The sequence below is a fragment of the Amblyraja radiata genome, chromosome 32 (genome assembly GCF_010909765.2).
Source record: "Amblyraja radiata isolate CabotCenter1 chromosome 32, sAmbRad1.1.pri, whole genome shotgun sequence".
Lineage (NCBI taxonomy): Eukaryota > Metazoa > Chordata > Chondrichthyes > Rajiformes > Rajidae > Amblyraja > Amblyraja radiata.
In genome coordinates this window covers 18,532,195-18,558,550 of record NC_045987.1, presented here as the reverse complement: position 1 = coordinate 18,558,550, position 26,356 = coordinate 18,532,195, and the positions used below count along the sequence as shown (strand labels likewise).

Here is a 26,356-nt window from a genome sequence, read left to right as displayed (position 1 = left end):
GCACAGGGCAGCTGCATCACTGGCACAGGGCAGATCCTATCTCTCTAATTCTCACAGAGTTCAGAGAAGAGACTAGAGGTTTTACCAGGACTAGTTTGCACATTTTAGTTGCTAGTCTCTTCTCTGAACTCTATTCCAACAAATCTGTGAGAATTAGAGAGATAGGGTAACAATTGCCTGATTTCTATGTTAACATGGAAGTAGCGCTGTCCAATTGAACGCTCGCTGTAGTGTGAGCGCCAATTATAGTCAGAACTGTAGTGTTAAATTTCAGCTATTGCCTTGCAGGGATAGCGCCTGCAATACCTTATACTGCCACCAGATGAGGCTAGGTATCCAGCCGGCAGCGCCTGCTGCTTAAGAAGGAACTGCAGATGCGGGAAAATCGAAGGTACACAAAAATGCTGGAGAAACTCAGCGGGTGCAGCAGCATCTATGGAGCGAAGGAAATAGGCAACGTTTCGGGCTGATACCCTTCTTCAGACTGATGGGGGGTGGCGGAGAGAAGAAAGGAAAAAGGAGGAGGAGCAGCCCGAGGGCTGAGGAAGGGGAGGAGACAGCAAGGGCTAACAAAATTGGGAGAATTCAATGTTCATGCCCGCAGGATGCAGACTCCTCAAGCGGAATATGAGTTGCTGTTCCTCCAATTTCCGGTGTTGCTCGCTCTGGCCATGGAGGAGACCCAGGACAGAGAGGTCGGATGGGGAATGGGAGGGGGAGTTGAAGTGCTGAGCCACGGCATTTTTGTGTACCAGTGCCTGCTGCTGGGTCAATCAGCTGCTGTTGTTTTTAGAAAAATGCCCATTCATTTAGATGTGGTGCAATTTAATTTTAAGCTTTAACCCATAAATGGGAAGATCTTTTCCAAAAATCCCTGCGCATGCCTCATCCGTCAGCCTCCTGTTCTAGCCTTCTCAATATCTCATAATAGCTCAGGCTGTCGAATCCTGGCAACCACCTCGCAAACCTCCTCTGCACTCTTTCCAGCTTAATGACTTCTTTCTTACAACAGGGTGACCAAAATCAAAGTCAATACCCTAATTGCAGCCTCACCAACGTCTTGTACAACTGCAACTTAACTTCCCAGCTTCTGAACTCGATTCCCTGAAGGATGAAGACCCAATATGTCTTTACCACCCTGTCTCCATGCAATGTCACTAAATGGGCTGAATGGCCTCCTTCTGCATTACATTAATTCCATGTGTTTGGGGCAGCATCAGGAAATGAGGGACTCTGTCAAGGAGATGATGAGACATTCTGTAAATGCGTGGGTTTACTCCGGGTGCTACATCCCAAAGACGTGCAGGTTTGTAGGTTAATTGTCCTCTGTAAATTGCCCCGAGTGTGTGGATGATGGATGAGGGAGTGGGGTAACCAGACGCCAGATTGGAGGGAATCAAGCACGGACTTCCAGGAAAGATGGTCATGGATCTGGAGAGGGAAGGGGTGGGAGGTGAGGCAGTGATGTGGAAGAGAGTTAGAGGTGGGGCAGCGATGCGGAAAGACTCAAGGACCAGGGTTTGAGGAGAACGAGATGATGTTGTTTTTGAAAGATGGGCGGGTGCATGGGGAGAGGACCCCAACATGGGTCTGGGGAGAAAACAGGGGCAGTCAGTAGACCAGGAGTTAAAGGAATGAAGAGGTTAGTCTCTTGGACAAGATAAGCACAGAGAAGGAATGGCACACTTCTGACATTACCCCTCTCTCCACAGATGCTGCCTGACCTCGGTTTCCAGCTTTTTCTGGTTTTATTTGATTTTCAGCCTCAGCAGAATTCTGCTTCAGGGTTTTCACTTTAGAGATGCCGTGTGGACACAGGCCCTTCACCTCCCCGAGTCTGCGCTGGCCAGCGATCACCCTGTACACCTGCACTATCCTACACACTAGGGACAATTTACAATTTTACCTAAACCAATTAACCTACAAACATATGCTGGAAGGAACTGCAGATGCTGGTTTATACCCAAGATAGATACAAAATGCTGGAGTAACTCAGTGGGTCAGGCAGCATCTCTGGAGAAAAGGAATAGGTGCCATTTTTGGTCAGAACTCTTCTGACTCACTTACAAATCCTGTAACGTCTTTGGAGTGTGGGAGGAAACTGGAGCATCCGGAGGAAACCTACGCAGTCACGGGGAGAACGTACAAACTGTGCACTGACAGCACCTGTAGTCAGGATTGAATCCTGGTCACTGGCGGTGTAAGGCAGCAACTCTACCGCTGCGCCATCCCTCTTAATTGCAAGTTTGAGTTATTTCCTACTTTCTTTATATACCAAAGGCCCTGTCTGATTCCAACCTCTAAAACCTTGCATGCGCCTCCTTTTCCTTTTTGATCAAATTTACAACCAGACATCCAAGGTCCCCTTACATTGCCATCCTTACGGAGAGGCGACGTTTCGGGTTGAGACCCTTCTTCAGACTGATGGATGATTCTGTCGTTCACAATGTTCAAGAGAGAAGACGTTTGCTTCAGCACCTTTCACTGGCACAGAGCAGCTGCATCACTGGCACAGGGCAGATCCTATCTCTCTAATTCTCACAGAGTTCAGAGAAGAGACTAGAGGTTTTACCAGGACTAGTTTGCACATTTTAGTTGCTAGTCTCTTCTCTGAACTCTATTCCAACAAATCTGTGAGAATTAGAGAGATAGGGTAACAATTGCCTGATTTCTATGTTAACATGGAAGTAGCGCTGTCCAATTGAACGCTCGCTGTAGTGTGAGCGCCAATTATAGTCAGAACTGTAGTGTTAAATTTCAGCAATTGCCTTGCAGGGATAGCGCCTGCAATACCTTATACTGCCACCAGATGAGGCTAGGTATCCAGCCGGCAGCGCCTGCTGCTTAAGAAGGAACTGCAGATGCTGGAAAATCGAAGGTACACAAAAATGCTGGAGAAACTCAGCGGGTGCAGCAGCATCTATGGAGCGAAGGAAATAGGCAACGTTTCGGGCTGATACCCTTCTTCAGACTGATGGGGGGTGGCGGAGAGAAGAAAGGAAAAAGGAGGAGGAGCAGCACGAGGGCTGAGGAAGGGGAGGAGACAGCAAGGGCTAACAAAATTGGGAGAATTCAATGTTCATGCCCGCAGGATGCAGACCCCCCAAGCGGAATATGAGTTGCTGTTCCTCCAATTTCCAGTGTTGCTCGCTCTGGCCATGGAGGAGACCCAGGACAGAGAGGTCGGATGGGGAATGGGAGGGGGAGTTGAAGTGCTGAGCCAGGGCATTTTTGTGTACCAGTGCCTGCTGCTGGGTCAATCAGCTGCTGTTGTTTTTAGAAAAATGCCCATTCATTTAGATGTGGTGCAATTTAATTTTAAGCTTTAACCCATAAATGGGAAGATCTTTTCCAAAAATCCCTGCGCATGCCTCATCCGTCAGCCTCCTGTTCTAGCCTTCTCAATATCTCATAATAGCTCAGGCTGTCAAATCCTGGCAACCACCTCGCAAACCTCCTCTGCACTGTTTCCAGCTTAATGACTTATTTCTTACAACAGGGTGACCAAAATCAAAGTCAATACCCTAATTGCAGCCTCACCAACGTCTTGTACAACTGCAACTTAACTTCCCAGCTTCTGAACTCGATTCCCTGACGGATGAAGACCCAATATGTCTTTACCACCCTGTCTCCATGCAATGTCACTAAATGGGCTGAATGGCCTCCTTCTGCATTACATTAATTCCATGTGTTTGAGGCAGCATCAGGAAATGAGGGACTCTGTCAAGGAGATAATGAGACATTCTGTAAACGCGTGGGTTTACTCCGGGTGCTACATCCCAAAGACGTGCAGGTTTGTAGGTTAATTGTCCTCTGTAAATTGCCCCGAGTGTGTGGATGATGGATGAGGGAGTGGGGTAACCAGACGCCAGATTGGAGGGAATCAAGCACGGACTTCCAGGAAAGATGGTCATGGATCTGGAGAGGGAAGGGGTGGGAGGTGAGGCAGTGATGTGGAAGAGAGTTAGAGGTGGGGCAGCGATGCGGAAAGACTCAAGGACCAGGGTTTGAGGAGAACGAGATGATGTTGTTTTTGAAAGATGGGCGGGTGCATGGGGAGAGGACCCCAACATGGGTCTGGGGAGAAAACAGGGGCAGTCAGTAGACCAGGAGTTAAAGGAATGAAGAGGTTAGTCTCTTGGACAAGATAAGCACAGAGAAGGAATGGCACACTTCTGACATTACCCCTCTCTCCACAGATGCTGCCTGACCTCGGTTTCCAGCTTTTTCTGGTTTTATTTGATTTTCAGCCTCAGCAGAATTCTGCTTCAGGGTTTTCACTTTAGAGATGCCGTGTGGACACAGGCCCTTCACCTCCCCGAGTCTGCGCTGGCCAGCGATCACCCTGTACACCTGCACTATCCTACACACTAGGGACAATTTACAATTTTACCTAAACCAATTAACCTACAAACATATGCTGGAAGGAACTGCAGATGCTGGTTTATACCCAAGATAGACACAAAATGCTGGAGTAACTCAGTGGGTCAGGCAGCATCTCTGGAGAAAAGGAATAGGTGTCATTTTTGGCCAGAACTCTTCTGACTCACTTACAAATCCTGTAACGTCTTTGGAGTGTGGGATTAAACTGGAGCATCCGGAGGAAACCTACGCAGTCACGGGGAGAACGTACAAACTGTGTACTGACAGCACCTGTAGTCAGGGTTGAATCCTGGTCACTGGCGGTGTAAGGCAGCAACTCTACCGCTGCACCATCCCTCTTAATTGCAAGTTTGAGTTATTTCCTACTTTCTTTATATACCAAAGGCCCTGTCTGATTCCAACCTCTAAAACCTTGCATGCGCCTCCTTTTCCTTTTTGATCAAATTTACAACCAGACATCCAAGGTCCCCTTACATTGCCATCCTTACGGAGAGGCGACGTTTCGGGTTGAGACCCTTCTTCAGACTGATGGATGATTCTGTCGTTCACAATGTTCAAGAGAGAAGACGTTTGCTTCAGCATCTTTCACTGGCACAGGGCAGCTGCGTCACTGGCACAGGGCAGATCCTATCTCTCTAATTCTCACAGAGTTCAGAGAAGAGAGCAGTAACTAAAATGTGCAAACTAGTCCTGGTAAAACCTCACCAGACATCTCCTGATCACTGCCGGTGGAATTGTCTCCAGAATTGAAAATTATACTTTACATGAATGATATTTCATTACTTCACTTATGCAGATGTAAGCATCGTTAAAATAATTTCCCTTCTTCCTTTTTCTCGCTCTCATCCCAGATTGTCCCGGCACAGTGGCGCAGCTGCCTCACAGTGCCAGACACACGGATTCTAGTGCTGTCTGTGTGGGTTTTGCATGTTATCCTTCTGACCGTGTGGGATTCCTCCGGGTGTTCCTATTTCATCCAGTATCTGAAAGATGCGCAGGTCTGTAGGTTAATTAACCTCTGTAAATTACCTTAGTGTGCAGGGAGTGGATGAGAAAGAGGGTTAACATTAGAAAGAAAGAGATAGTAGAGAGCAGAAAACGTGTAGTGTGTATAAAAAAAGAGAGAAATAGTGAGGAAGAGAAATAAGAAAGAAGAGAGAGCAGGAGAGAGATTAGCAAATAGACGATAGGAGATGAGTTTTTATATTGTTGATCACCTTTCACCCAGACCTGAAACAATTGATTTTTACGATACTGTTGCACCACATGAATCCAAAAAGTCTATGAATGGAGACCAACTCGTTAAGAATTGGTCTTGTTTATCTATTAGGAGGAGTCTCATTTCTTCAAGGTGCACTGTGTCCAACATATTTCTAATCCACATTTTGAGCGTTGTATTGTTGTATTTTTCCAAAATTTGAGTATGAGTTTTTTTGCTATTATTAACCCATAATTAAAAAATGAATTTTGGGATATGTTTAATTTGTTCCTGTCTCCCATTACTCCAAATATAATCTTTTCAGTATTAGGTTCCATTTTTATTTTAAATAAATTTGTGAATATATCGAATATATCACACCAACATTTGTGAAGTTTTGTACAAGAAACAAAAGAATGTGTAATATTGGCATTTTGAGAGAGACATTTATCACAGATGGGTGAAATATTTGGATAACATTTATTCAGCCTAATTTTTGAATAATATAGTCTATGTAGTATTTTGAATTGAATTAAATTGTGTCTAGCATTAATCGAGCATTTATGTATATATATCAAATACTTTTCCCATGTTTCTTTCGAGATTTTTATCATTAATTCTTGTTCCCAATCTTCTCTAAGTGCCTCTGTTGATGGTAATTCCCTATTTAAAACTGTTATATAGATATGATATTAATTTTTGTGTCAGCCTTAATATTCATTGCTTCTTCCAGTGGATCTAAAATTATAATTTGAAATCGTTGTATATATTTCTTCATAAAATCACATATCTGTAGATATTTAAAATATTGGTTGTTATTCAGTTTAAATTTTAATTTTAATTGTTGAAATGATAACAGATTTCCCATTTCATACATGTCGCCTACCTTTTTAATTCCCAGTCTTTCCCATTGTTTGTATGTTTTATCAATAAGAGATGGTTTAAATACCGGATTATTCACTATTGGTGTTAGCACTGATAGGTTTCTTAATTTTAAAGTTAATTTTATTTGTTTCCAAATTCGTATTGTATTATGGATAATTGGATTCTTCTTGTATATTGGTGGTGTTCAATTTTATCGGGGAGAAGAGGATCGCTCCTATATCACACGGAGAACAATCCTCTTTCTCCATTCTTATCCATTCCGTCTGTTGAGGGGAGCTGTCCAACCAGTAAATTATATTCTTAATATGCACTGCCCAATAGTAATACAAAAAATTAGGAAGTGAGAGTCCCCCAACCTCTTTGGGTTTACACAAGTGGTTTCTTTGAATTCTATGTGCTTTATAGTCCCAAATAAAGTTGGTAATATTAGAATCTAATTTAAAAAAATAATATTTTGGTATATATATTGTTATGGATTGAAATAAGTATCTTATTTGTGGTAAAAAAATCTTTTTTATAGCGTTTATTCTGCCTATTAATGACAGTGGGAGCGTTTTCCAGAATTTAATCAAGGCATTCAGTTTATTTAATAGTGGCATAAAATTAGCATTAAATAATGATTTATATCTTCTGGTAATTTGAATACCCAAATACTTAATTTTTTCTGTTGCAATTTTAAAGGGGAATTTTAATAGATGTCGTTTTCTGAGGCTTTAATGACATAATTGCACTTTTATTCCAATGTATTCTATATCCATGTATTGTATTCTATAAAAAGACCCAAATTCCTCACTTAAATTTAATAAGGTCGGGATACTGACAGAGTGTTGACTGTGGGATAAATGTTGGCCGGTATCAGAGCACTGGAGACGGAAGTAATCTCCCAGCGACCCTGGGCTCAGTGAGGGCTGTGGGAGCATCAGCGGAATGGGCTCAAGGGCTTGCACCGCAGCAGCACCTTGCATCCGACGTGGGTCGGTGAGGCCCAGTCCTTCTCCTCTTCTTGCGTATGGTGTGCACAGCCTAAAGTTGTAGGACAACTTGTTCTATTCGATCTTATTTGATTGTGCACGCCGGGTTGGTTGCATTTGTTGAAACAGGGCGGACCACGTGAAGGATGCAATCTCCCACCCCGGGCCCAGTCCTGCTACAGGGTGAGAGGTCATGGATACGTCTCCATTCAGACACATGAACACAGGCTTCAGAGGGAGCACTGCACTGCGGGAGGGGCAGCCCATACTTGATGCCGTTAAACTAATCTCCTCTGCCTCACATAATCCATATCCCTCTATTCCCTGCACATCCGTGTGCCTATCTAAAAGCCTCTTAAACGCCACTATTGTATCTGCCTCCACTACCACCCCTGGCAGTGTGTGACAAGCACTGTGTGAAAAACTTCCCCCACACTTCTCCTTAAAACGTTGCCCCTCTCAGCTTAAAGAGTCTTTGACATTTCCAACCTGGGGAAAACCCTTGCCTCGCATTTCCACCCCTGCCAGTGTGTGCGTGCGTGCGTGCAGCTGCCTTGCTCCACCGAGAATAAGTGACCTCGCTTGCAAAAGCAGCGAGAGCAGCGACTGCAGGGAGGCGGGCTGATGCTGTGGGCCTCTATCTGCCTCAGCACAAGCCACACGGAGGCGGCGACACGCTGATGACTGAAGCTGGCCCAGACGCAAACCACATACAACAAGCTGCAGCATCTGAGAATGAGCTTGGCTTTGCACAACATGCCTCCCTCCAAACACCAACAACAACCCTGACTTTACACTTGATCGTCTCGGTTACATATTAATATACATCAAATCAGATAAAAAGTTATCAAAGTAAATTCCAGCAAACAGCTGAAATTCACAATGTGCACCCTCCTCGCTGTAGACAATAGATCAGCCTTAATCGAATGGCAGAACAAACTCGATGGGCCGAATGGCCTAATTCTGCTCCTACGTTATATGAGCTTATAAGTAACTCAAAGTACTGAGTAGGTAAGCCAGCATCTTTAGAGAACATGATTAGGTGATGTTTCAGGTCGAGAGAATTTTCAGTCTGAAGAAAGTACCCTACCCGAAACACCACCTCTCCATCTTCTCCAGAGATGCTGCCTGACTTGCTGAGTTACTGCAGCACTTTGTGTCTGTTTTTGTAAGCCAGCATTTGCAGTTCCTTCCATCTCCCTCTGTAGTGTGGTTCCTCTCTTATTGAACTCACTGTCATTAAGACAAGCAGACGGTATTTTTTATTTTCAAAAATAACTACTGAAGGCACTCAGCGGGTCAAACAGCATCGTGGCGGGGCAAGGAATGGTTAAGGTATTGGATCCTGATGCTGGGACTTGTCGTGAAATGTTGACAATTCCTCTCCACCACAGATGCTGCTTGATCTGTTGAGTTCCTGAGCTGCAGGAGGAAGCTACAGGCGAAGATAGTTACAATGTTTAATACGTGTTGGACTGATATCTGGAGAGGAGGGTTTAGAGGACTATGGGCCGAATGCAGGCACATGGAACTTTGTCGGCATGGACCTGATGGGTCGAAGGTCATGTTTACGTGCTGTTTATCTCTATGATTAGTTTATTGCTTTATTATTGTCCAGTGTACCGAGATACAGTAAAAAACTTTTGCTTGCGTGCTATCCAATTAAATCAGATACTATACATGGACATAATCAAATCATACACAAGGGCAGAGCAATGAGAAAGGTACCAGAGTGCAGAAGATGGGATTGCAGCCATGTAGCATTACAGTTCCAGAGAAAAAGTTCAATGCTCCCCCTAAATTATGGAACAATCTTTCTCACAGGGCAGTAGTTACTGGGGCACGGAATGTCCTTGCATTTCTTTGGCAGTGTGTCGGGATGATAGTGGTCTTCTTAAAGCAGGTGAGGACCTCAGAATGGATAAGTGCGGCTTCAATGGTCAATGGTTTCTTTATTGTCATTTTTGTGCACACAGCTCAGCAATACTGTCCCTCGTACATAAGCACAATTGTCCCGGTCTGTACTGAATGCACAGAACAACCCCCTGAGTCCATATGCAAGAGGCATCACTTTGGCACACAAACACATTGGAGGTGTTAGTGAATACTCCCGCCACTCGACCTGGCGGGTCCTGAGGACAAGGCCGGCTGCTCCATTCTCAGGAAGTCCAGTCTTCCATCTGCCGCAGGGAGCGTAGATACCAAGGCTGGCCGGCCTTCTATTCAAAGCGAGCATAGAATGCGTCAAGCCCGTTCAGGGAAGGAGTGGTTTCCCAGCAATACAGCCCAACTTCACTCCGTAGCTGTTGCAGCGTGGCGCTGTCCTGCCAGCAGCATGTACTTTGTCTCCGTATTCCAGCATCCAGCCTCATGTAACTGTGTTCTCTGTAAATGGCCTCAAGCTGATTGCAAATGAACAATAAGCTGGGCCTGAAGGCAGCTGCAGTGTTTGGGTATTACAGCCTTGCACAGCAGAAGGAGCGGAACCTAAAAACTTGTCTCGTTACGGTCAGCATTTAGAAAGCCATGGAAGTCAAACTCAGGCAGAAGTGCTGGTGGAACTCAGTGGGCCAGGCAGTATCTATGCCGGGAATGGAGAGGCAATGCTTTGGGTTGGGACCCTTGGTTGAGGTCAAACTCAATCTGTTTATTAAGCCAACAGGGACCAAAATTGACAAGGACATCTCAATCTCCATCTCATAGACACAAAATGTTGGAGTAATTGGTTGGCAGACAGGTAACAAAGAGTAGGGATTAACAAGTCCCTTTCAGAATGGCAGGCACTGACTAGTGAGGTGCCGCAAAGCTCGGTGCTGGGACCGCAGCTATTTACAATATACATTAATGATTTAGATGAAGGAATTAAAAGTAACATTTGCAAATATCACAAAATTGGTTGTCAGTGTGAACTGTGAGGAGGATGCTATCAGGATACAGGGTGACTTGGACAGGTTGGGTGAGTGGGCAGACGCATGGCAGATGCAGTTTAATGTGGATAAATGTGAGGTTATCACTTTGGTGGCAAGAACAGCAAGACAGATTATTATCTGACTGCTGTCAGGTTAGAAAAGGGGAAGTACAATGAATCATAGGTATCCTAGTACATAGAAACATAGAAAATAGATGCAGGAGTAGGCCATTTGGCCCTTCGAGCCTGCACCGCCATTTAATATGATCATGGCTGATCATCCAACTCAGTATCTCATCCCTGCCTTCTCTCCATACCTCCTGATCCCTTTAGCTACAAGGGCCACATCTAACTCCCTCTTAAATATAGCCAATGAACTGGCCTCAACTACCTTCTGTGGCAGAGAGTTCCACAGATTCACCACTCTCTGTGTAAAAAGTGATTTTCTCATCTCGGTCCTAAAAGACTTCCCTCTTATCCTTAAACTGTGACCCCTAGTTCTGGACTTCCCAACATTGGGAATAATCTTCCTGCATCTAGCCTGTCCAACCCCTTAAGAATTTTGTAAATTTCTATAAGATCCCCCCTCAATCTTCTAAATTCTAGCGTGTACAAGCCGAGTCTATCCGGTCTTTCTTCATATGAAAGTCCTGACATCCCAGGAATCAGTCTGGTGAACCTTCTCTGTACTCCCTCTATGGCAAGAATGTCTTTCCTTAGATTAGGAGAACAAAACTGTACGCAATACTCCAGGCGTGGTCTCACCAAGACCCTGTACAACTGCAGTAGAACCTCCCTGCTCTTATACTCAAATCCTTTTGCTATCAGTCATTGAAAGTAAGCATGCAGGTACAACAGGGATGTAGAAAGCTAATGGCATGTTGGCCTTCATAACGAGAGGAGTTGAGTATAGGAGCAAAGAGGTCCTTCTGCAGTTGTACAGGGCGCTGATGAAACCACGCCTGGAGTATTGTGTGCAGTTTTGGTCTCCTAAATTGAGCAATGACATTCTTGCCATCGAGGGAGTGCAGCACAGGTTCACGAGGTTAATTCCCGGGATGACGGGACTGTCATATGATGAAAGAATGGAGCGACTGGGCTGAAATTTGGAAGGATGAGAGGGAATGTTATGGATACACATAAGATTATTAAGGGATTGGACAGGCTAGATGCAGGAAACATGTTCCCGATGTTGGGGGAGTCCAGAACCAGGCACCACAATTTAAGAATAAGGGGTCGGCCATTTAGAACTGAGATGAGGAAAAACTTTTTCACACAGGGAGTTGTGAATTTGTGGAATTCTCTGCCTCAGAAGGCAGCAGAGGGTGATTCACTGGATGCTTTCAAAAGAGAGTTAGATAGGGCTTAGGGCTTGCGAAATCAAGGGATATGGGGAGACGGCAGGAACAGGGTACTGATTGTGGATGATCAGCCATGATCACATTAAATGGCGGTGCTGGCTCGGAGGGCCGAATGGCCTACTCCTGCACCTGTTGTCTATGTATCTATGTAACTCAGAGGGACAGGCAGCATCTCTGGAGAGAAGGAATGGGTGATGTTTTGGGTCGTTCTTCACACTCGTTTGATTAATATGGGTCTCAGGGGTTATGGGGAGGAGCCTGGAGAACAGGGTTGAGAGGGAAAGATAGATCAGCCATGATTGAATGGCGGAGTAGACTTGATGAGCCAAATGGCCTACTTTTACTCCTATATCTTATGAGCCTATGAACTTATGAAGCTTGAGGTCTGTCCACCTTGGTGCAGGGGGCCGGCTGAACATGCCATCATCTACCTTGATGCTGCAAACGCCATGCCCTGCACTAGTTAGTGTGGCTTGCAGTCTCCATCTCATGGCACTTGCCCGTGCTCTCTGTGTGGCTGTTGACCATGGAGGAAAACTTTTGGATGGCGATGAACAAGATTGGGTCCAGGCAGCTGTTGAGGGAGACCAGCCAGAGCAAGAGTATCTTGGCCCTCTGCATTGTGACCAGGACGTGGCAGTCGTTGTAGAACGCCCTGTGGATGTTTGAGGCCAGCTGGTAACTGAAGTATGGCAACTGGCACAAGATGCAGGTGAACACCGCCACGCAGATCCTGAGCTGGGACTTGCGGTAAAGCCAGCGGTTCTTCTGGGCGGCTACGGTTTTCCTCGCTCTGGATAAGTAGACGAAGACCAAAACATACAAAAGAACCAGCGCTATTAAAATAAAGAGGAACAATATTGAGAAGGCATTGAGGACTGTGAAGTTGGCTGGTAACTGGCTATACATCGTGACACCATAGCACAGTGATTTAGATGCTCCCATTGACCGGGACATGTAAATTGAACAGACTGTCACAATTAAGATGCCTGCAATCCAGAAAGCAATGGAGGTGTACTTTGCGAAACGGGGCTCGTACAATAGTTTGAGCTTCTTGTGGTGGAATTTTACAATGATCGCGTACCGGCTAAAACCGATGAAGATTAAGCAGAGTGTCCGGCAGGCTAGAGTGCAGTAGAAACCAAAGTTAATGATCATGGTTAAGGTGATGCATTTCCCCGAGCTCTGCGTCCACGAGTCCCCCTTGATCAGGAGGACCACTCTGAAGGGCAGGACCAGGCAGATGATCAGGTCGGCCACCGTGAGGTTTATCAGGTAGGTGTACACGCCACATTTCCTCAGCAGCTGCTTTTGAAACATGGATAACATCAGGCCATTGGCCAGCAACCCTTGCAGGCTGATGAGAGAGTACATGACTGGAAGCAACTGCTTCTCCAGCCGGCCTGCTGTGTAGTTACACATCACGCCTTGCATTTCTGCAGAGAGGTTCATGGTTCCACACTGGTCTCGGTGTCCTAGATTTAAAAAAAACATACAGATCTTAGAACACTAGAGCACAGGAACATGCCCCTCAGCCAGCATTGTCCATGCCTAACATGATGCCCAGGTAAATTAATTTGGGCGCGGCGCAGTGGTAGAGTTGCTCCCTTACGGGCACCAGAGAACCGGGTTCGATCTCGACTATGGGTGGAGTTTGTACATTCTCCCTGTAACTGCGTGGGTTTTCTCTGGGTGCTCCGGCTTCCACATTCCAAAGACGCACAGGTTTGTAGGTTAATTGGCTTCTGTGAATTGCCCATAGAATGAAGGATAGAAGTAGTGTAGGGGTGATCACTGTTCAGCGCACACTAGGTGGGCTGCAGGGCCTGTTTCCATGCTGTATTGCTAAACTAAACTAAACTCATAATCCATAATTACCTGCTTATCCATGTGCCCATCTAAATGCCTGTGTCGTCATCTGCCTCTATCGCCACCACTGGCAGCGTGTTCCAGGTACCCACCCCTCTCTATGTAAAAAATAACTTGCCCCGCACATCTCCTTTAAACTTTGTCCCTCTTACTTTCAAGCTATGTCCTCTAGTCTTTGACAATTCCACCCCGGGGTAAAAAAGGTCCTGATTGTCTACCCTATCTATGCCTCCCATCATTTTATATAGAACATAGAACAGTGCGGCACAAGAACAGGCCCTTCGGCCCACAATGTCTGTGCCAAACATGATGCCAAGACTATCTCTTAACTTCCTGTGCATAATCAATATATACTTCCATCAGGTCTCCCCTCAGCCTCCAATGCTCCAGAGAAAACAATCCAAGTTTGTCCAGCCTCTCCTTGTATCTAATGCCAAGTAATTCAGCCTGCACCATATTGGAAATTTAAATGGAGAGGGTATATGAACCACACTATCTACATAGTGTCAGTATTGTAGTGAACTGTTCAAAGATGCTTCGTAGATGCATTGTCAAACCAAATGTTGGCAGCCAGCAGTAAAAGGCTAAAGTGCGGTCAATGACGGGGGATTTAGGCCGCATTTTGGAGTTGGGAGTGGAGTGGCTGAGGGAGATTTTTGGAGGAACTTCAAGCCATTGGAGCTTGGCAGCAAAAGTCACCGTGCGAATCAGGGATGCGATCAAGACCAGCGATGATCAGTGAAGGGCTCTGGAGTTTGAAGGAAGCTGTGGGAACATGGAATGATCCTCTGGGAGTTACTGTGAGTGGTTCACCCGGCAGAGGGAGGGACAGGACAAAGTGTTGATGGGCCTGGGGCCAGGGGATTTCCCTCAAAGGTCGACATGAATCTTTCATACCCCCTCCTGCTGCCCGTCACGCAGTCTGGGGTTACTGCCCACCACCGCATTCCCCTCTCCCTGCCCAAGCTCACCTTGAGCAAGATCTAGGCTTTACTATCATCAGCAAGTTCCAGCCGCAGAGAAACGTCAACAGCTGGTTACGTCATGCCCAAGGTAGACCCACTGATCCTGGAGCGTCACTAACATGCACAACAATGGAAATGTTCAGGAACCATTACAAATTAATCATATCATGAACACCTTCAAAAATTATATATTATAAATAAATGTTTTAATAAAAATCACCTTTAATAATGATATAATAATCATAAATAATAAATTTAATTAAAATCACCTTTAAAAATTTTAACCTGATAGGAAAATATCAATAAACCTAACACACTTAATTGCACTAGAAGACACTTTAAACAGTTAATTCTTTGTAAGAACATCTATGTTAACAATTGAATAAGGAAATAGAGAGCCCAGTAACACAGTCAAGTCCAGAACCTCTCCTTCAATGTCAGCAAGATGAAGGAGCTAGTTATTGACCTGTGGAAGCGTTTGTGGGGTACGTGCTCCAGACAGCTTCTGTGGAGCCAAAACAGCGATAATTGAGAGATTCAACTTCCTCGGTGTGAATATGACCAACAGTGTGTCCAGGGCCAATCTGATTGAAGCTATGGTCAAGAAAGCACCTCTACTCTCTCAGAAGACTAAGTTCAACATGCCTTCAATGACTCTTACCAACCTTTACCCATTCACTGTAGAAGATGTCCTATCGGAAGGTATCACAACTTGGTTTAGCATCTGTGGCGCAGCAGTAGAGTTGCTGCCTTACAGCGCCAGAGACCTGGGTTCAATCTTCACTATGGGTGCTGTCTGCATGGAGTTTGTATGCCCTTCCTGTGACCTACGAGGGTTTTCTCCAGGAGCTCCAGTTTCCTCCCACACTCCAAAGACGTACAGGTTATAGGCTAATTGGCTTGGTAAAATTGTAAATTGTGCATAGTGTGTGTAGGATAGTGTTTGTGTGAGAGGATTGCTATTCGGCACGGACTCGATGGGCCGAAGGGCCTGTTTCCACGCTGTATCCCTAAACTAAACTGCTCTGCCCAAGATCCCAAGAAATGAAGAGTTGTGGATGTAGCCCAGTCCATGGCACAGACTAGTCTCTCCCCCTTCACCCATTGACTCCATCTACACTTCACGCTGCCTCGGGAAAGCAGCCAACATATTCAAGAACTATTTACACCGCAGTCATTCCCTCTTCTCCCCTCTCCTGTCGGGCAGAAGATTCAGAAGCTTGAAAACACGTACCACGAGATTCAGGATCAGCATCTTTCCTGCTGTTATCACACAAAGGGATACTCTCCCTGAAGTCAGCGGGGGTAAGCCCGATCTTCCCACCAACCTCATTGGGGCCCTTGCATGCAGTGTGTCCATGGAATATCTGAGCCCAGGATCTTTCGTCAAATAATTGTAACGTTATTTGAAGAAACATGTTGTACATGGTGTACAACATACATGTTGTAACCATGTATGGTATGATTTGACTGAATAGCATGCAGACAAAGCTGATCACTGGATAGGTCATTTGTGGAAGATTTATATTGCACCTGCACCTCACCATGCATGACAATTAACTCGGACTTAATTCTCCATCTTCACATGGTATAAAGTCTGAAGAAGGGTCTCGACCCGAAACGTTACCTATCCATATTCTCCAGAGATGCCGCCTGACCCGCCAATTACTCCAGCATTTTCTGTCTATGCACATTTTCACAAGTTGGGGTTGAGTGACAAGAACAGAAAGAATGGACTGAGGTCAAAGTCAGGAACTCAGAGAGACATCTTGCAGACTGGTTTATAACCTCTGAAACCCTTCAACCAAATCTACCTATCTTCTGAAGAAGGGTCTCGGCCCGAAACGTCACCCGTTCCTTCTATCCAGAGATGCTGCCTGTCCCGCTGAGTTACTCTAGCATTTTGTGTCTATCTTCCATCTTAAGTCTTTTTCTAATCCTGCACCCCTTTAGTAGCCCCTACTTATAGCATTAATGAGACAGCCGCAGGAGATGGCCATTCCATGTCACTGTTCCACACTGCCTCCATATCCCCCAATTCACTTCCTATCCAGGGGTCCCCCTGCCGGTGGCTTGGTTAACCCAGCAGCCGACCTCCCAGGGGCTCCAGGACGTTTGTCCACGACTCCTTCTGATCGCCTTTGTCTCAGTTCAGTCCAGTTTATTGTCACGTGTCCCGAGGTACAGTGAAAAGCTTTTGTTGCGTGCCAGCCAGTCAGCGGAAAGACAATACATGATTACAATCGAGCCGCTCACAGTGTATAGATACATGATAAGGGAATAACGTTCTGTGCAAGATAAAGATAGTAAAATCCGATCAAAGATAGTCCGAGGGGTCCCGATGAGGTAGATAGCAGCTCAGGACTGCTCTCTAGTTGTTGGTAGGTAGGATGATTCAGTTGCCTGATAACAGCTGGGAAGAAACCGACCCTCAGCGAATCTCAGCGCGGGGGAAACCGGAGAAAACCCACAGTCATGGGGAGAACTTGCAAACTCTGTACAGACAGCATCTGTAGTCGGGATCAAACCCGGGTCTCTGGTGTGGGGTGTCAAATGGGATAGTGGAGGATGGAGTTAAAGGGAAAGGGTTTCTTAAATGTGTGAGCGTAGAGACAGAGGGGTGTAAAATGAGGGTAGAAGCAATAGGTAGCAAGGTGAAAAGTAAAAGTGGCAGGCCGGAAAATCCAGGGCAAAAATCAAAAAGGGCCACTTTACAACATAATTGTATAAGGGGTAAGAGTGTTGTAAAAACAAGCCTGAAGGCTTTGTGTCTCAATGCAAGGAGCATTCGTAATAAGGTGGATGAGTTGAATGTGCAGATAGCAATTAATGACTATGATATAGTTGGGATCACGGAGACATGGCTCCAGGGTGACCAAGGCTGGGAGCTGAACATCCAGGGATATTCAATATTCAGGAGGGATAGAGAGAAAGGAAAAGGAGGTGGGGTAGCGTTGCTGATTAGAGAGGAGATTAACGCAATGGAAAGGAAGGACATTAGTTTGGAGGATGTGGAATCGATATGGGTAGAGCTGCGAAACACTAAGGGGCAGAAAACGCTGGTGGGTGTTGTGTACAGGCCACCTAACAGTAGTAGTGAAGTTGGAGATGGTATCAAACAGGAAATTAGAAATGCGTGCGACAAAGGCAAAACCGTTATAATGGGTGACTTCAATCTACATATAGATTGGGTGAATCAAATTGGCAGGGGTGCTGAGGAAGAGGATTTCTTGGAATGTATGCGGGATAGTTATCTAAATCAACATGTAGAGGAACCAATGAGAGAGCAGGCTATTTTAGACTGGGTATTGAGTAATGAGGAAGGGTTAGTTAGCACTAGTCTGAAGAAGGGTTTCGGCCCGAAACGTCGCCTATTTCCTTCGCTCCATAGATGCTGCTGCACCCGCTGAGTTTCCCCAGCAATTGTGTGTACCTTCGATATTCCAGCATCTGCAGTTCCCTTTTGAACAGGGTTAGTTAGCAGTCTTGTTGTACGTGCCCCCTTGGGCAAGAGTGACCATAATATGGTTGAGTTCTTCATTAGGATGGAGAGTGACATTGTTAATTCAGAAACAATGGTTCTGAACTTAAAGAAAGGTAACTTTGAGGGTATGAGACGTGAATTGGCCAAGATTGACTGGCAATTAATTCTAAAAGGGTTGACGGTGGATATGCAATGGAAGACATTTAAAGACTGCATGGATGAACTACAAAAATTGTTCATCCCAGTTTGGCAAAAGAATAAATCAGGGAAGGTAGTGCATCCGTGGATAACAAGGGAAATCAGGGATAGTATCAAAGCGAAGGATGATGCGTACAAATTAGCCAGAAAAAGCAGCATACCGGAGGACTGGGAGAAATTCAGAGACCAGCAGAGGAGGACAAAGGGCTTAATTAGGAAAGGAAAAATAGATTATGAAAGAAAACTGGCAGGGAACATAAAAACTGACTGCAAAAGTTTTTATAGATATGTGAAAAGAAAGAGATTAGTTAAAACAAATGTAGGTCCCTTGCAGTCAGAAACAGGTGAGTTGATCATGGTGAACAAGGATATGGCGGACCAATTGAATAACTACTTTGGTTCCGTCTTCACTAAGGAAGACATAAATAATCTGCCGGAAATAGCAGGGGACCGCGGGTCAAAGGAGTTGGAGGAATTGAGTGAAATCCAGGTTAGCCGGGAAGTGGTGTTGGGTAAATTGAATGGATTAAAGGCCGATAAATCCCCAGGGCCAGATAGGCTGCATCCCAGAGTACTTAAGGAAGTAGCTCCAGAAATAGTGGATGCATTAGTAATAATCTTTCAAAACTCTTTAGATTCTGGAGTAGTTCCTGAGGATTGGCGGGTAGCAAACGTAACCCCACTTTTTAAGAATGGAGGGAGAGAGAAAACGGGGAATTACAGACCAGTTAGTCTAACATCGGTAGTGGGGAAACTGCTAGAGTCAGTTATTAAAGATGGGATAGCAGCACATTTGGAAAGTGGTGAAATCATTGGACAAAGTCAGCATGGATTTACAAAAGGTAAATCATGTCTGACGAATCTTATAGAATTTTTCGAGGATGTAACTAGTAGCGTGGATAGGGGAGAACCAGTGGATGTGGTGTATCTGGACTTCCAGAAGGCTTTCGACAAGGTCCCACATAAGAGATTAGTATACAAACTTAAAGCACACGGCATTGGGGGTTCAGTATTGATGTGGATAGAGAACTGGCTGGCAAACAGGAAGCAAAGAATAGGAGTAAACGGGTCCTTTTCACAATGGCGGGCAGTGACTAGTGGGGTACCGCAAGGCTCAGTGCTGGGACCCCAGCTATTTACAATATATATTAATGATCTGTATGAGGGAATTGAAGGCAATATCTCCAAGTTTGCGGATGACACTAAGCTGGGGGGCAGTGTTAGCTGTGAGGAGGATGCTAGGAGACTGCAAGGTGACTTGGATAGGCTGGGTGAGTGGGCAAATGTTTGGCAGATGCAGTATAATGTGGATAAATGTGAGGTTATCCATTTTGGTGGCAAAAACAGGAAAGCAGACTATTATCTAAATGGTGGCCGACTAGGAAAAGGGGAGATGCAGCGAGACCTGGGTGTCATGGTACACCAGTCATTGAAAGTGGGCATGCAGGTGCAGCAGGCAGTGAAGAAAGCGAATGGTATGTTAGCTTTCATAGCCAAAGCTTTCAAAGCCAAAGCGAATGGTATGTTAGCTTTCATAGCCAAAGCCAAAGTATAGGAGCAGGGAGGTTCTACTGCAGTTGTACAGGGTCTTGGTGAGACCACACCTGGAGTATTGCGTACAGTTTTGGTCTCCAAATCTGAGGAAGGACATTATTGCCCTAGAGGGAGTGCAGAGAAGGTTCACCAGACTGATTCCTGGGATGTCAGGACTGTCTTATGAAGAAAGACTGGATAGACTTGGTTTATACTCTCTAGAATTTAGGAGATTGAGAGGGGATCTTATAGAAACTTATAAAATTCTTAAGGGGTTGGACAGGCTAGATGCAGGAAGATTGCTCCCGATGTTGGGGAAGTCCAGGACAAGGGGTCACAGCTTAAGGATAAGGGGGAAATCCTTTAAAATCGAGATGAGAAGAACTTTTTTCACACAGAGAGTGGTGAATCTCTGGAACTCTCTGCCACAGAGGGTAGTCGAGGCCAGTTCATTGGCTATATTTAAGAGGGAGTTAGATGTGGCCCTTGTGGCTACGGGGATCAGAGGGTATGGAGAGAAGGCAGGTACGGGATACTGAGTTGGATGATCAGCCATGATCATATTGAATGGCGGTGCAGGCTCGAAGGGCCGAATGGCCTACTCCTGCACCTAATTTCTATGTTTCTGTTCCTCATTGCCCTTGTGGTGGGGGTGAGCTGCCTCCTGAAACGTCTGCAGTGCTTCTGTTGATGTTGCTGGCCACAGTGCTGTTGGGATGGTGGTTCCGCCATTTAGATCTAAGTGACGATAAACGACTGGCGGTTATATTTCCGAGACAAGGATGTTTAAAGAGCCCCTGCTGGAGGTAGTTCCCTCTGAGCACCAGCAGCGAGGGACATGTCTACGAGTGGCTCTGGCTCGTAAGCCAGCTGGGCAGGAAGCTTAATGTAACAGTGCGAGCTGACAACTGCTGTCATCTGGGGATCGCACAGCTGCAACCTGGCAGTCCCACAGCTGCACCCCCTCTCCCATAGCTGTACTTTGATGGTCACTTGTGGGAGAGTCTAGAACCAGAGGGCACAGCCTCAAAATAAGAGGATGTACCTTTAAAAAGTAGGATGTTTTTTGGTGATTTTGTGGAATTCATTGTGACAGACGGCTGTGGCCCAGTTACTGGATAGTTTTAAGGTGCAGATTGACATATTCTTGATTAGTGCGGGTGCCAGGGGTTAAGGGGAGAAGGCAGGAGAATGGGGTTGAGAGGGACAGATAGATCAGCCATGATTGAATGGCGGAGTAGACTTGATGGGCCGGTTGGTCTAATTCTGCTCCTATAAGATGTACATCTATGTCCCCTGCCCTACATCTGTATCTTGAGTGTCCCAAAGCTGTATCCCAAGGCTCCAACATCTGTATCCTGAGGCCCCACAGCTAACATCTTCCACGTGCATCCTCGTAGAACTGATAGACAGAGGGGGAATGGAGTACGAGGGAAAATGAGGCATCGAATGCCGAATAGAAGGAGCTCTGCCCGAATATATCTTTGACTTCTGTTGCTGAGGTGAATACTATGCTTCTTACATTCGCATTGGCCTTTGATGGTTTGACGTTTACAAATTCAACTTCCTCAAAACATAACGCAGCTAAAAAATGCACAAACTCTTCAAATGTGAACAAAATACCGATGCAAGCACAGATCGGAATAAACGCCGACTGGACTGAAGGTGGCTAACGACATGTAGCTGCAGACTCTGCGGGTCTGCAGTAACTGCTCACAGTCCGATACAAAAACACTGAACAGAACGTACCTGATGTGAAGACTGAAGGAGGTAACTCCAACACATCAGCGACACCACAGGGAGCTCTGCTAGATGTGTCTACAAGCGATCTCTGAGCATCTGAGCAATTGAGCATCTCTTCTCTTCTCATCCAGTTTATACCTCTGCACCACGTGCCCTTTGTACCACAGCTCCCTGACCCTCCCTATCACGACACGGGCCACTGAAGCGGATTTATTCAGCTTATTTCTAAAGTTAAAAAGAATAATTCCGAGAAATAGAACTTCTGTGTTTCTTATTCCCGAAACTGGCCCACAGTTGGAAGGTCCCCAAGAAGAGGGTTCCTGACCGCACAGCTCGTTTCACCTGCAGTCACCGACTGAAGATGTGTGGTTGTCGGCTGGTGGCCTCTGGTGCCACCCACACGCTGCCCCAAGTTAACTCGTCAGTCTGAGAACCCTGGCTGCGCAGAAACATACAAGAGTGTCTCGGAATTAGCTGGACTGCTCAGCTAACCACATATCATGAAGCATTCATCTCTTTGCACCAAAATATCATGTGTAGATCTCTTCAATATTTGTAATGCTGCCTGAACCTCAACAGCTCAAAGATATGACACCTACCCGATGCCAAATATCTGAAAATATATAAACTCACACCACAAACATTGATGGATCAAGATTTAAAAGAATTACTGTTTTATGGAGTCAACAGATCAACAATATTTACTTGTCATCTCCAACGGCTGTGAATCAAAACAATAAAAGTCTTATTTCCTGCAGCTTTACAGGCACAATAGACGCAAGAACACAAATAAATGCACCATAAATTGTCAGTTATTTCACGTGCAAACTCCACAATGGTTGGGGCGGGGGCAGCATTTTTAATTGGGGTTCTGCAGGGTGGTTGAAGAACCCTGTGGTTGACGGGGAGAAGCTGTTCTTGTACCAGGAGGTCACGGTTCTCAGACTCCAGTACCTTCTTACCAAAGGCAGAAATGAAATGATAGTGTGGCCAGGATGGTGTGGGCCTTCGATATATCCTGCCGTTTTGAGGCATCATCTCCTGCAGGTCAGTATCCGTGATGTGTCCATTACTTGATGTGTCCATTACTTGATGTGTCCATTACTTGATGTGTCCATTGCCGGGCAGTGTCCATTACTTTCTGCAGCCTCCTTTATTCCTGGACATTCGAGTTTTTGAACCAGTCTACCGTGTCTCCGTCCTTCACTTGTAGATGTTCAAGATAGTATTTAGCAGTATGGTGTATCTCCTCAATCTTCTGAGGAAGTCGATGCGTTGGTGGGCTTTCTCTATGGTTACATCGATGTGCTGGGCCCAGGACACATCATCTGGGACAGGCATGCCAGGAACCTGAAGCTGTTGACTTTCTTCATCAAGACTCCAGATATCACTGACCCCTGGCTCTCCCTTGCTGAAGTCAAAAATATCCTTGCTCCTTATATTCTGCTGGGTATCTTACAACCCTTACTGTATAAAAGGTGAATTCTCCAATTTTACGTAACTCTAACAAACCCCCCCCCCCCCCACTCCTTTCCCCCCCCACACCCCCATTTGATCCCACCCCCCTCCCCCATGCCGCACCTAGACTTGCATCCATTTCCCCCCTCCCCTTCCCTCCTACTACATTCCCACCACTGGGTTCACAGTTCAGAACTCTTCCATTCTTTTGTCTCACGCCTTCTGTTTTTTCATCTCTGTCCTTTGTCCAACCTTCTGCCGATCAAGCTGCACCCCCGACACACACCCCTCCCTTCCCCCTTGCCTATGTTCAGCTATTACCTGCCAGGCTTTGGCCTACCCTCCTCTCTTTTATCTTTCTTCCCAGTCCACCACTCCCCCCTCCACACAAACAGTCCGACCCGACCCGAAAAACCACCTATTCTTGTTCTCTTGGGATACTGCCTGACCCACTGAGTTACTCCAGCACTTTGCGTGTTTTATTTGCAAACCATCATTCTACAATCAGCTCCTTGGTCTCGCTAATATTGAGAACAAGATTGCTTTCCCAATACCATTCAATGAGATTGTCCATCGTCCTAAACATTCACTTTAAAAAAAATAAAAAGGACCACTCACATCTCTTCTTCATTCTCCCATCAGGCAAAAGGTAGAATAAGTTGACAGCACACATCACCAGATTCAGGAACAGCTTCATCCCCACTGATAGACTACTGAACAGTCTTTTTAAAAGTTAACGGCCCGATCTTCCGACCTACCTCATTGCAGTCCTTGCATTTTCTTTTACCTACACATTCCTGAGGCAGTGTGGTGTAGATGGTGTTGATGGGGTGGAAGCTGGTTTGTGTGATGGACTAGGCTATGTTCACATCTCACTGTAATGTCATACCAACCAGTGATTCACCCATAGGATGATTTTCACAGTGCATCTGTAGAAGTTGGCAAGAGATGTTGGAGACATGCCAAACTTCCTTAGCCTTCTGAGTAAGTAGTGGTATCGGTGTGCTATCTTGACCGTAGCTTCCATGTAGTTGGCCCAGAACAAATTGCTAGCGAGGAACTTGAAGCTCTCAACCATCTCCACCTCGACGCTGACTGGGGCGTGTACACCACCTCACTTCCTGAAGACAATAACTGTGTGGCTGCTTTGTCTTGCTGACATTGAGGGAGAAGATGTCTTGAAGCTATAATCCTGGGATCCAACCAGCCGTTCCTGGTGAGGCAGAGAATCGTGTGAGCTTCAAGACATCTTCTAGCTCACCAGGAACGAAGGGCTGGCTGGATCCCAGAGTGGCGGTGAGGGAGGAGGTGTGAGAACAAATGTTGCAGGGGAAAGTGCCAGGGGTTGGAGTGAGTGGGGGAGGGAAAAGGGGTGGGGGTGGGGGGTCGGGAATGAAGAAACCAGGGTCATGGAGGGAAATGGTCCTGGTGTAAAACACAAAGAGGATGGGAATGACAATAGGTGATTTATGGTGGGCTCCAGTCGTAGTTGGCACTGCTGCGCCAACTGTGTGCTTGCTGCTCCTGATTCCAGCATTTGCAATCTCTCGTACCTCCTTTCTAAATTACAAGCACACAATGGATAGAATCAATGGTAACTGCACTCAACGTTACCTTAACAGAGTTAGTTAATATCTTAGTTCCGCATGTCCCCTTGAGGTAATTGCAAGACTGAGGATGCTTATTGGCGTTAACAGAAACACTAGTCCAGGTATAACTTGTGTGTCGACTCTCTATCCCGTAAGAGCCATTACTTCATGCCTAATAATTATAATTTTACAACCATTCAGAAATGAATAATTAATTGGAGGTTAGTTTGACACTGAACTCTGCATCACAAGAATGAGGTGTTCTCATGCTGAATCCTTGCGATGACACTGATATAAGATCAGGTTCGTCTGTTCACAGGACTCTTAATTTAGGCGAGGCCAAAGGTGTCCATTTTCACTTGATATTATCACTGTGGAATGGTGTTTTATTATCGCGAACTAATTAACATTGGAGACTGATGTCCATTAATTTCAACCATTTTTCCTTAATTAATCTTCCCATGCAGCAAGTTTGGAAAGTTAATCAATAGAACATAGGTCAGTACAGCACAGGAACAGGTCTTTTGGCCCAGTGTCTGTGCCGAACATGATGCCAAGTTAAATTAATCTTCTCTGCCTGCATGTGATCCATATCCCTCCCTTCCCCATAGCCATGTGCCTATCCAAAAGCCCTTAACTGCTAATCATATCTGCCTCCACCACCACCCCTAGCAACGTGTTCTAGGCAGGAGTAGGCCATTGGGCCCTTCGAGCCAGCACCGCTATTCGATGTGATCGTGGCTGATCATCCACAATCAGTAGCCCGTTCCTGCCTTATCCCCATATCCCTTGATTCCGCTAGCCCTAAGAGCTCAATCTAATTTTCTTTTGAATGCATCCAGTGAATCAGCCTCCACTGCCTTCTGAGGCAGAGAATTCTACAAATTCACAACTCTCTGTGAAAATGTTTTTCCTCATCTCAGTTCTAAATGGCCTACCCCTTATTATTAAACTGTGGCCCCTGGTTTTGGACTCCACCAACATCGGGAACATGTTTCCTGCATCTAGCATGTCTGATCCCTTAATAGTTTTATGTGTTTCTATAAGATATAGAAACATAGAAACATAGAAATTAGGTGCAGGAGTAGGCCATTCGGCCCTTCGAGCCTGCACCGCCATTCAATATGATCATGGCTGATCATCCAACTCAGTATCCCGTACCTGCCTTCTCTCCATACCCTCTGATCCCCTTAGCCACAAGGGCCACATCTAACTCCCTCTTAAATATAGCCAATGAACTGGCCTCGACTACCCTCTGTGGCAGAGAGTTCCAGAGATTCACTACTCTCTGTGTGAAAAAAGTTCTTCTCATCTCGGTTTTAAAGGATTTCCCCCTTATCCTTAAGCTGTGACCCCTTATCCTCTCATCCTTCTAAATTCCAGTGAATACAAGCCCAGTCGCTCCATTCTTTCATCATATGACAGTCCCGCCATCCCGGATATTAACCTCGTGAACCTACGCTGTACTCCCTCAATAGCAAGAATGTCCTTCCTCAAATTAGGAAACCAAAACTGCACACAATACTCCAGGTGTAGTCTCACCAGGGCCCTGTACAAATGCAAAAGGACCTCTTTGCTCCTATACTCAACTCCTCTCGTTATGGAGGCCAACACACCATTAGCTTTCTTTACTGCCTGCTGTACCTGCATGCTTACTTTCAGTGACTGATGTACAAGGACACCCAGGTCTCCTTACACCTCCTTTTTCTAATGTGACATCATTCAGATAATAATCTGCCTTCCTGTTCTTGCCATCAAAGTGGATAACCTCACATATATCCACATTATACTGCATCTGCCCACTCACCCAA

At 45.6% G+C, this 26,356-nt stretch overlaps 1 protein-coding gene across 2 annotated transcripts; it reads right to left on the bottom strand.

The window, feature by feature from the left end:
• Positions 1–11,918: 11,918 nt before the first annotated feature.
• Positions 11,919–21,582, bottom strand: LOC116990778 (cysteinyl leukotriene receptor 1-like). 2 transcript variants are annotated; one of them, XM_033048733.1, is made up of 3 exons: positions 21,505–21,582; positions 14,547–14,654; positions 11,919–13,181 (listed from the first exon to the last, which is right to left on the bottom strand). In XM_033048733.1, exon 3 carries the CDS (start codon positions 13,156–13,158, stop codon positions 12,166–12,168), a length of 993 nt encoding a protein of 330 aa, XP_032904624.1. In that variant the 5' UTR covers positions 13,159–13,181; positions 14,547–14,654; positions 21,505–21,582; the 3' UTR covers positions 11,919–12,165. The 2 variants fall into 2 exon arrangements, with proteins under 2 accessions (XP_032904624.1, XP_032904625.1); XM_033048734.1 differs by lacking the exon at positions 21,505–21,582 and having other exon boundaries at positions 14,547–14,720.
• Positions 21,583–26,356: the final 4,774 nt, after the last annotated feature.